This window comes from Neoarius graeffei, chromosome 27 (assembly GCF_027579695.1).
Source record: "Neoarius graeffei isolate fNeoGra1 chromosome 27, fNeoGra1.pri, whole genome shotgun sequence".
NCBI lineage: Eukaryota > Metazoa > Chordata > Actinopteri > Siluriformes > Ariidae > Neoarius > Neoarius graeffei.
Window position 1 is genome coordinate 49,925,753 of NC_083595.1, and position 10,546 is coordinate 49,936,298.

A 10,546-nucleotide genomic window follows, 5' to 3' on the forward strand; every position below is an offset into this window, starting at 1 on the left:
GCAGGCAAGCTGGAGCCTATCCCAGCTGACTACGGGCGAGAGGCGGGGTTCACCCTGGACAAGTCGCCAGGTCATCACAGGGCTGACACATAGACACAGACAACCATTCACACTCACATTCACACCTACGCTCAATTTAGAGTCACCAGTTAACCTAACCTGCATGTCTTTGGACTGTGGGGGAAACCGGAGCACCCGGAGGAAACCCACGCGGACACGGGGAGAACATGCAAACTCCACACAGAAAGGCCCTCGCCGGCCACGGGGCTCGAACCCAGGACCTTCTTGCTGTGAGGCGACAGCGCTAACCACTACGCCACCGTGCCACCGCATCAATATCTGGTTATTTTAAATGACTTAAGTCATAATCATTACAAATTTGCTCCTTTATTTAGTCATATATTGTGTAGATTGGATAATATTTCATATTTACAGTCTGTCTTACTGTCCATTTTTCTGTGTAAAAACTAATTTCTAGTTTGTCCAGCTTTTATAATGAGTTAAAATGTTCCGTCAGTGTCCGTTTTTGTATCGATGAGGAAATTTCTTGCTGCGAGATCTCGAGACCGAGTAACCCGAGCGGGATGGAAGGAAGTCCCGCAGCTCTCCGGAGAACTTCTTGAGCTGGTCAATATGGACATAACCTGGAGAGGAACCAAACAGAAAACATAAATAAGCTCAACCTTAGAAGAGATTCTAAACAAGTCCTGTTCTAGCTGCAAGTACTGTACATCCATCTAAAACGTAATCAGAGCAATGAAGCATTTTATGATTAACTCTTAAAGGAAAATATCTTCCTTCAGATTCAGGGTGGGAACAGTAACGCCATGTGATTACACCACCCCGAAATTGATTAATTTCCAATAACGGCGCACCTCATCCCGTTTACTTCTCTACCTTTAGGACAAAGCTAGCCTGGGCCCGCCCATCCTAAGCGTGACGCAACACGAGGGCCTGTTGCGAGCTTAGTCTGGCCAGGCAAGCTATCTACGGCTCTTCCAAGCTCCCGAAAAATCGGGAACCAATCAACTTTGAGCATCTCCAACGGCCCTGGGTAGAGGCGTGTTCAAGGCACTGACGTAGTAGAACTGCGACCGGAAGCCATAGATTGTTTACAGAATCTATGCCGGAAGCGCTTCATTCACGCTTCCGCATCTATTACGCATAGATGCTGTATTGAAAGCATTCAACGGGAAGTTCTCATTGAAAACGGAGCAAAGAGCAGCCCTGGAGGTATTTATTGAAAGGAAGGACGTTTTCGCCTTGCTCCCGACCGGCTTCGGTAAGAGTTTAATCTACCAGTTAGCCCCGTCGCGTCACATACGTCAGAGGAAAGAGTGATGTGATTGGTTTAAGCTTCGTCACAGCCTTTTCTGGCTTCGACCAGTAGCAAACTGAGGCATTTCAGGGAGGCGGGTCAACCACAGGCTCTGGGAAACGGTTGGGCTTAATATCTTGGCCAGACTAATAGCTCGTAGAGCTTTGTCGCGTTAGCCAGACTAGGACAAAGCTGGATGTGGTAACCTGATTCGTGAAAATGAACAATCAAAAATTAAAGTAGAGAATAGGGCTGCACGATATCAGAAAAATGCGATATTCGATAACATGACTGAATATCTCGATATCGATATGTATCACGATAATTAAATATATACTGTTTTTCTTACCTCTACTCGCCGTTCTGCCCTGTATCTAGCATTTAAAAAAAAACACCCAATGCATCGCTTCCATTCCAACATTATTTTTTTATTGGAAAAACATGGCTACACCTGCAATGGTGTCCATCAATCATCTTTAAATCTCTTAATTTTTGTGAGCGCAGCAGAAAATGTCTTAAGTGGAAGTAAACAAAAAACTGAAAACTACATTACATTAACATAAAGCATTCGAAATGGCAATTTCAGCGGCTCCCGGGAGATGAAGGTGAGCGACACAGATTCACCATAAACTCAAACACAATCTGTTAATAACATGCAGGTGAGAGAGCAGTGGTGTGTGTGTGAGTGAGCGAGAGAGCGGTAGTGTGTGTGTGTGTGTGTGAGAGAGAGCGCGGTTTTATGTTTTTATGCTTCTGTACAGCAGTGTTTGTCCCAGTGAGCCGCCCCACCACTGTTTTACAGGTACATGTCTTGCAAAGTACCTGAGTTTGCAGTACGTCATCCCTCCTGAATTCAAAGTACTTCCAAATAGCAGACGTGCATTTTTTTTTTTTTGGAAACCAGTTCCTCCTCACACAAGTTTGTCTCACCACACTTGCTACCGCTTCCGCCATCACCACGAGGCTTTTACTTGTTTTGCAATAGGGGGCGGAGTTATCCCGCGGCGCTTGTTGACATTCAAATGTGATTGGACAGCACAGAAAAATGTGCCTTTTATCGAAATTTAAGTAATTTTTGCGGTATGTGTATCGCAAACTATGATATCGCGATATCGATACTTTTTCGATATATTGTGCAGCCCTAGTAGAGAATTTTAAAAAGTCATTTGCACAGGTGAGTTATGAGCACAGATTGTCTCCGAAGACAGACTCTTTGTTAATTCATAAACTTTTTTTTTTTTTTAAATCATGCTGTTTGGGATATAATCAGCTTAATGACCTTTTAGTTAGTAGTCCATCTCTGAACCCTAGGAACGTTTCACATTATGCTTTATTAGCCCTAATTACTGATGTAACAATACTTTTTTTTTTTTTTAAAGAAAATGTACAGTATGTCCACTCACCGACCACTTTAAATAGGAACGTGTTCTTGATTCCTGCTCTTTCTGGCAGGACTGGAAACCAATGTGGGCTTCTGTTTTCTGTTGCATGCGGAGATGCTTTTCTGCTCATCATGGTTGTAAAGAGTGATTATATGAGTTACTGTATCCTTCCCGGCAAAAAAGCTCGAACCAATCTGTCCATTTTCCTCTGACCTCTCTTATCAACAAGGTGTTTGTTTCCACTCACAGAACTGTCACTTGTTCACTGTTTTTCGCACCATTCTGTGTAAACTCTAGAGACTGTTGTTTCTGTGAAAACCCCAGGAGATCAGCAGTTTCTCAAAGACTCAAACCAGTCCCCATGCCGCAGTGGAAGAACGTCTCAATCTGAGATCGCAATTTTTCCTATTCTGATGTTTGAGCGTTGTGAACATTAACTGAAGCTCTTGATTTGTATCTGTATGATTATGCTGCGGTCGAGGGATCGGCTGATTAGACACCTGCGTTAAAAACAGCAGGTGGATGAAGGGGTGTTCCTGATAATAAAGTGGCCGGTAAGTGGTATTGACTACGGAAAAATGTCAATGTGGCTTGAGTTCAGTTCTAACTTTCATCTAGCACTCCTGATTTGGATAAGCAGGTTCTTAATTATTCGTAATTATTTCTATATTTGATTATAGTTAGAGCGAAGCTGTGTATGAATACAGTGCCTTGCAAAAGTATTCATCCCCCTTGGTGTTTGTTTTGTTGCATTACAAGCTGGAATTAAAATGGATTTCTGGGGGGTTAGCACCATTTGATTTACACATGCCTACCACTTTAAAGGTGTGCATTTTTTTTTTTTAATGATAAGATGAAAAAAAAAAACAAATCTGGAGTGTGCATAAGTATTCAGCCCCTTTCGTATGAAACCCCTAAATAAGAGCTGGTCCAACCAATTCACCTCATGAGTCACACAATTAGTTGATTAAGATCCACCTGTGTGCAATCAAAGTGTCACATGACGTCTGTATAAATCAACCTAGTCTGGAAGGACCCTGACTCTGCAACACTACTAAGCAAGCAACATGAAAACCAAGGAGCCTCCAAACAGGTCAGAGACAAAGTTGTGGAGAAGTATAGATCAGGGTTGGGTTATAAAAAATATCCCAAACTCTGAATATCCCACAGAGCTCCATTAAATCCATTATAGCAAAATGGAAAGAATATGGCACCACTACAAACCTGACAAGAGAAGGCCCTGCCCACCAAAACTCTCAGACTGGGCAAGGAGGGCATTAATCAGAGATGCAACAAAGACACCAAAGATAACACTGAAGGAGCTGCAAAGATCCACAGTGGAGATGGGAGTATCTGTCCATAGGACCACTTTCAGCCATACATTCCACAGAGTGGGAGGGGCTTTATGGAAGAGTGGCCAGAAAAAGAAGTCATTGCTTAAAACATCATGTTTGGAGTTTGCCCAACAGCATGTGGCAGACTCCCCAAACACATGGAAGAAGATTCTGTGGTCAAATGAGACTAATGCCGCTTTTCCACTACAAACGGGGCTGAGCGGGGCTGTTGGAGTTGCATTTCGACTACAACCGCGCTGAACCGTGCTGGCTGGAAGTGGGTGGACACATTGGGTGGAGTTAGCGAAAGTGGGTGGACGTCAGGTGATGTCGTTAAGCAGCGCAAACAGTGACATCAGTGATCTTTTAAGCGGTAGTCTCACGACCCGAATAGTAAACAATAAACATGGAGGACATGGAGTCGTTAGTGTTGCTGGTCTTGGTGCTGTGGCTTGTTGTCACCGACAACGCGGACAGATACTGGCAAGAGCGTATAGATGAGGCGAGGCGCATAAGGCTCCAGAAATTCTCGTAATTCGTAATTATTCTCCTTCCGGGTTTGCGGTGTTTCCAGATCCCAGCGCGCTCGCGGGGCGTGTGTGGGCATGTGAGGACACTCCTCCTCACCAATCAGTGCACAGGGGAGTGTCTGCTCACGCCCCCAACCTCACTCGGCTCGCTTTGGCTCGCTTCAGCCCCACTCCAAAACAGTGCGAGTTTTAGGGGCTAAGCAGGGCTGAAGCGAGCTGAGTCGTGCTGGTTTTTGGTAGTCGAAACGCGAGCCATGTTGGGCTGAAGTGAGCTGAAGCGAGCTGAAGTGAGCTGAAAAAGGGTAGTGGAAAAGGGCCATAAAATGTAACTTTTTGGCCATCATGGGAAATGCCATGTGTAGTGCAAACCCAACACCCTGAGAACACCATCCCTACAGTGAAGCATGGTGGTGGCAGCATCATGCTGTGCGGATGTTTTTCATCTACAGGGACAGGAAAGCTGGTCAGGACTGAAGGAAAGATGGTTGGCACTAAATACAGGGCAATTCTGGAGGAAAACCTGTTTGAGTCAGCCAGAGGTTTGAGATTGGGACAAAGGTTCACGTTCCAGCAGGACAATGACCCTAAACATACTGCTAAAGCTGCACTGGAGTGGTTTAAAAGGAAACATTTAAATGTCTTGGAATGGCCTAGTCAAAGCCCAGACCTAAATCTAATTGAGAATCTGTGGCATAACTTGAAGATTGCTGTACACCAACACAACCCATCTAACTAGAAGGAGTTGGAGCAGTTTTGCCTTGAGGAATGGGCAAACATCCCAGTGGCTAGATGCGCTAAGCTAATAGAGACGTACCCCAAGAGACTTGCAGCTCTAATTGTCGCAAAAGGTGGCTCTATAAAGTATTGATGCGGGGGGGATACTTATGCACACTCCAGATTTCTGTTTTTTCATCTTCTCATCTCATCTCATTATCTCTAGCCGCTTTATCCTGTTCTACAGGGTCGCAGGCAAGCTGGAGCCTATCCCAGCTGACTACGGGCGAAAGGCGGGGTACACCCTGGACAAGTCGCCAGGTCATCACAGGGCTGACACATAGACACAGACAACCATTCACACTCACATTCACACCTACGCTCAATTTAGAGTCACCAGTTAACCTAACCTGCATGTCTTTGGACTGTGGGGGAAACCGGAGCACCCGGAGGAAACCCACGCGGACAGGGGGAGAACATGCAAACTCCACACAGAAAGGCCCTCGCCGGACCCGGGGCTCGAACCCAGGACCTTCTTGCTGTGAGGCGACAGCGCTAACCACTACACCACCGTGCCGCCGTTTTTTCATCTTAATTATTGTTTGTCACAATAATAAAAAAAAAAAACCAATGCACACCTTTAAAGTGGTAGGCATGTTGTGTAAATCAAATGGTTCTAACCCTCCAAAAATCCATTTTAATTCGAGCTTGTAATGCAACAAAACAGGACAAACACCAAAGGGGATGAATACTTTTGCAAGGCACTACACGCTATACCAAGAAGCAACTCCCAAGACCTCAAAATACAACATAATCGTCATCTGATTACACAAATCGTCATTACATACCTGAAACCATGTTGTTCACTGGATAGAGCTGCGCCTCGCAACAAACTGATTTCTCCGTGAATGGAGATGTGTTCATGCAGTTCTCCTGCCTGAGAGATGATGCATTACCATCCAATTTAACATACTACACATCTGTCCAGAGGTTTACAACTTGGTATTGGTGTGTACCATTATATGAAACACCTAAACGCTGGATTATAATTACAGAAATTATAATATACATATGACACCCACCTAAGAAAGTCTTGCATACCTTTTCTTTCCTTTCTCTGACTGACTTCCTGTAGCATCAGGCTGAATGTTCAGGCTCTGCTCAGTGCTTCTGTTTCCACATGGCATCTTTAATAAACGAGACGTGAAAGATTTAATAAACCAATACTGATCAAGAGAAGTCATGCCATAAAAAATAAAACGGCATCCTCACATGCACTCCTAGCATCTCATCCTGCTCCCAGATGAACCTTCCGATCTTGGCTTTCACCTCTAAACACAATCGGGCACAAAAATGGTGCAGTAATTTTCAAATCCTAAGCACTCTATTCTCTAATACACCTGACTCCAATCATGAGCCTGCTCTTTATGGGATTTGCATGAGCTTTGTGCTGGAAAGAAGTAATCGACTTAACCAGGACTTGGTGATCACTAACGTAATTCAGCTCACCTCTTTGTACAGAAACAGGAGGCAGTAGATAATGACCGAGAGGCACGGATTTGGTGCTGTGCCGCAGCCTACAGGTGGACAGATAAGTGCTGTGAAATACCGTGGCTCTGTCCGTCGCATACTCTTCACTCGTATGGATTCTAAAACAAAACGAACAGACTTTTTAAAATCACATTTGTCACAAGTGAAGCTGGAGGACATCCTACACACTCAGTTTCCAGCTTATTAGGTACAACCGGTTCATAACGACGTTAATCAGCCATTTGAGTTTCCACGTTTTCCCTGCGTTTGCATGGGTTTCCTCCGACTGTCTAAAAAGCATGCAGGCAGCTGGATTAGCTATGCTGTACCCTAGCCTGGGCCCGCCCATCCTAAGCGTGATGCAACATGAGGGCCTGTTGCGAGCTTAGTCTGGCCAGGCAAGCTATCTACAGCTCTTCCAAGCTCCCGAAAAATCGGGAACCAATCAACTTTGAGCATCTCCAACGGCCCTGGGTAGAGGCGTGTTCAAGGCAGTGCCGTAGTAGAACTGCGACCGGAAGCCATAGATTGTTTACAGAATCTATGCCGGAAGCGCTTCATTCACTAGAAACATTACGAACATGGAGCAAGTTCTCATTGAAAACGTAGCAAAGAGCAGCCCTGGAGGTATTTATTGAAAGGAAGGACGTTTTCGCCTTGCTCCCGGCCGGCTTCGGTAAGAGTTTAATCTACCAGTTAGCCCCGTCGCGTCACATACGTCAGAGGAAAGAGTGATGTGATTGGTTTAAGCTTCATCACAGCCTTTTCTGGCTTCGACCAGTAGCAAACTGAGGCATTTCAGGGAGGCGGGTCAACCACGGGCTCTGGGAAACGGTTGGGCTTAATATCTTGGCCAGACCAATAGCTCGTAGAGCTTTGCAGTTGCGTTAGCCAGACTAGCTGTACCACATCCACACTCGCACTGAAAACCGTTTATCACTATTAGACTCACTGTCCACTTTAATAAGAACTTTGTTCTTGATTCTAAGATTCCTGTTCTTAGCTGCAGGACCGGAACCTAATGTCGTCTTCTGTTGTTGCATGCTGAGGTGCTTTTCTGCTCACCACGGTTGTAAAGAGTGATTATATGAGTTGCTATGTCCTCCAGAACCATCGCTCACTCAATGTTTTTTGTTTTTTGCACCATTCTGTGTAAACGCTACACACTGTTGTGTGTGAAAACCCCAGGAGATCAGCAGTTTCTGAAATACTCAAATCAAACCAGTCCATCTGGCTCAAACCAACACCCATGCCGCAGTGAAAGAAAGTCAAACTTTGAGATCACAATTTTTTTTTCATTCTGATGTTTGAACAATAACTGAAGCTCTTGATTTGTATCTGCATGATTTTATGCGTCAAGGGATCAGCTGATTAGAGAACTGGATAAAACCGCAGGTGTTTTTTTTATGGGTGTATCTAATGGAGTGGCATGAGGTGGTGTATTTTATTTAAGAATGTCTTGTGGGAATGGGAGCAAAACGGTAAAGTTGAAACATTAAGCCATCCCCTGGTAACTCTGCAACATTAACGATCATCTGTTGTCATGGCTCCAGTGGGAATCAGAAACGTTGGATTAACGTGTTGACACAGCTGGTGGTGACGTAAATGATCAGGCAGTGATATTGTGACAGAACTCCTGAGACCGTCATCATCTGAAAACTCATACTGCCTCAGTGTAACATCGGCAGATATTGCTGGATATTGTAATGAGTTATACGTCATATCTGGTCTTGCGTGTTTTATATTTTTGGTCGCATCCCATTAAATACAGTCAGGTAGGAAAACACGACACCCATGGATTTACTGTTATTGAAGACTTGAGTGGGAAAGAAAATGTATCTGTCCTGTGTTGTTTTTATCTGATATGTTAACGGGTGGGGCGGCACGGTGGTGTAGTGGTTAGCGCTGTCGCCTCACAGCAAGAAGGTCCGGGTTCGAGCCCCGTGGCCAGTGAGGGCCTTTCTGTGCAGAGTTTGCATGTTCTCCCCGTGTCCGCGTGGGTTTCCTCCGGGTGCTCCGGTTTCCCCCACAGTCCAAGGACATGCAGGTTAGGTTAACTGGTGACTCTAAATTGACTGTAGGTGTGAATGTGAGTGTGAATGGTTGTCTGTGTCTATGTGTCAGCCCTGTGATGACCTGGCGACTTGTCCAGGGTGTACCCCGCCTTTCGCCCGTAGTCAGCTGGGATAGGCTCCAGCTTGCCTGCGACCCTGTAGAACAGGATAAAGCGGCTAGAGATAATGAGATGAGATGTTAATGGGTTTTGTATTTGAAAGGGGCTCCTAGAAAATTGCCCCTAGGTGGGTGAGAGACAGAGAGAGCGAGTGTGTGTTGCCCTGTGATGGACTGGTGACCTGTCAGTGTTAACTGAATCTTACTGAATGAATGAAGGTAATAACTGACTGTCTCCCTAAAGTCACCTGTATGCCAGGTGTCAGTTACCTGAGAAAGTAAATGCCTAAGAATTCCAGTTTCATCTCCTGCAGAAGGTCGAGACCAACACACTGGTGTTGGATATAACCTAGATTTAGCATCTTAACCTCGAGAAAACCATAATAAAGCTGTGACTGTGCTCCAGGAGAGAAAGCCCTCTGTGTACCTCTCGGTGTCCGGACAGGAAGCGTCGTCGCTGAACAGGTAATCGGCTGTTTTCCAGTCGGACAGAGCGCCTCCCTGAGACCCTGAGGAACAGCACGCTTTCATCACTTACACGTTTCTGCGTAATTTCTATGGAACTAGAACTCGTTGAATACAGCGGTGGCTGTTTGTGGAAACGATAGAATATGCTAGCTCGCTAATACGAATAAAGAATGTTTTAGCTTTAGCTAGCAGGCTAATCACTCAACTAACTTACCCCAAAACCTGGGAAAGTCTCTCTTTACACTGTCTGAGAACCAAGCTGATTTGTTTTTAAACATATTTCTGCACTAAAATGTGTTATCTAACAGTTGTTCATTTCTAAATAATTGGTTTTGACCGTCAATATTTACTTCAGGTAAAGTATTTACAGCGAGCTGCTCGCGCTGACCGGGTTTCTACTGTCTGAGAGAGGAAACGCCACAGTTACTGCAGGGCTTTAGAGAGAGAGAGAATATTTTACTTTACCCAGAGAGAGAGAGAGAGAGAGAGTGAGAGTTATACAGAGTTTAGACAGCATAAATGAAGAAAGTGATGGGCAAGTTGATGAATATTGAGAAATAAAGGGATAGATAGATAGATAGATAGATAGATAGATAGATAGATAGATAGATAGATAGATAGATAGATAGATAGATAGATAGAAATATATGAAAGTGATGGGCAAGTTGATGAATATTGAGAAATAAAGGGATAGATAGAGATAGAGACAAATAAATGAAGAAAGTGATGGGCAAGTTGATGAATATTGAGAAATAAAGGGAGGGATATAGAGACAAATAAATGAAGAAAGTGATGGGCAAGTTGATGAATATTGATAGATAGATAGATAGATAGATAGATAGATAGATAGATAGATAGATAGATAGATAGTGAAGGGGGTTATACAGAGTTTAGACAGCATAAATGAAGAAAGTAATGGGCAAGTTGATGAATATTGAGAAATAAAGGGAGGGATAGATAGAGAGAGAGACAAATAAATGAAGAAAGTGATGGGCAAGTTGATAGATAGATAGATAGATAGATAGATAGATAGATAGATAGATAGATAGATAGATAGATAGATAGATAGAAATGAAGAAAGTGATGGGCAAGTTGATG

General features: G+C 44.2%; 1 protein-coding gene across 1 annotated transcript; it reads right to left on the reverse strand.

The window, feature by feature from the left end:
• Nucleotides 1–402: 402 nt before the first annotated feature.
• Nucleotides 403–9,842, reverse strand: terb2 (telomere repeat binding bouquet formation protein 2). Its single transcript, XM_060911888.1, has 7 exons — nucleotides 9,663–9,842; nucleotides 9,408–9,489; nucleotides 6,788–6,927; nucleotides 6,551–6,609; nucleotides 6,380–6,465; nucleotides 6,127–6,215; nucleotides 403–644 (listed from the first exon to the last, which is right to left on the reverse strand). Exons 1-7 carry the CDS (start codon nucleotides 9,724–9,726, stop codon nucleotides 514–516), a joined length of 651 nt encoding a protein of 216 aa, XP_060767871.1. The 5' UTR covers nucleotides 9,727–9,842; the 3' UTR covers nucleotides 403–513.
• Between the last annotated feature and the right edge of the window lie 704 nt (nucleotides 9,843–10,546).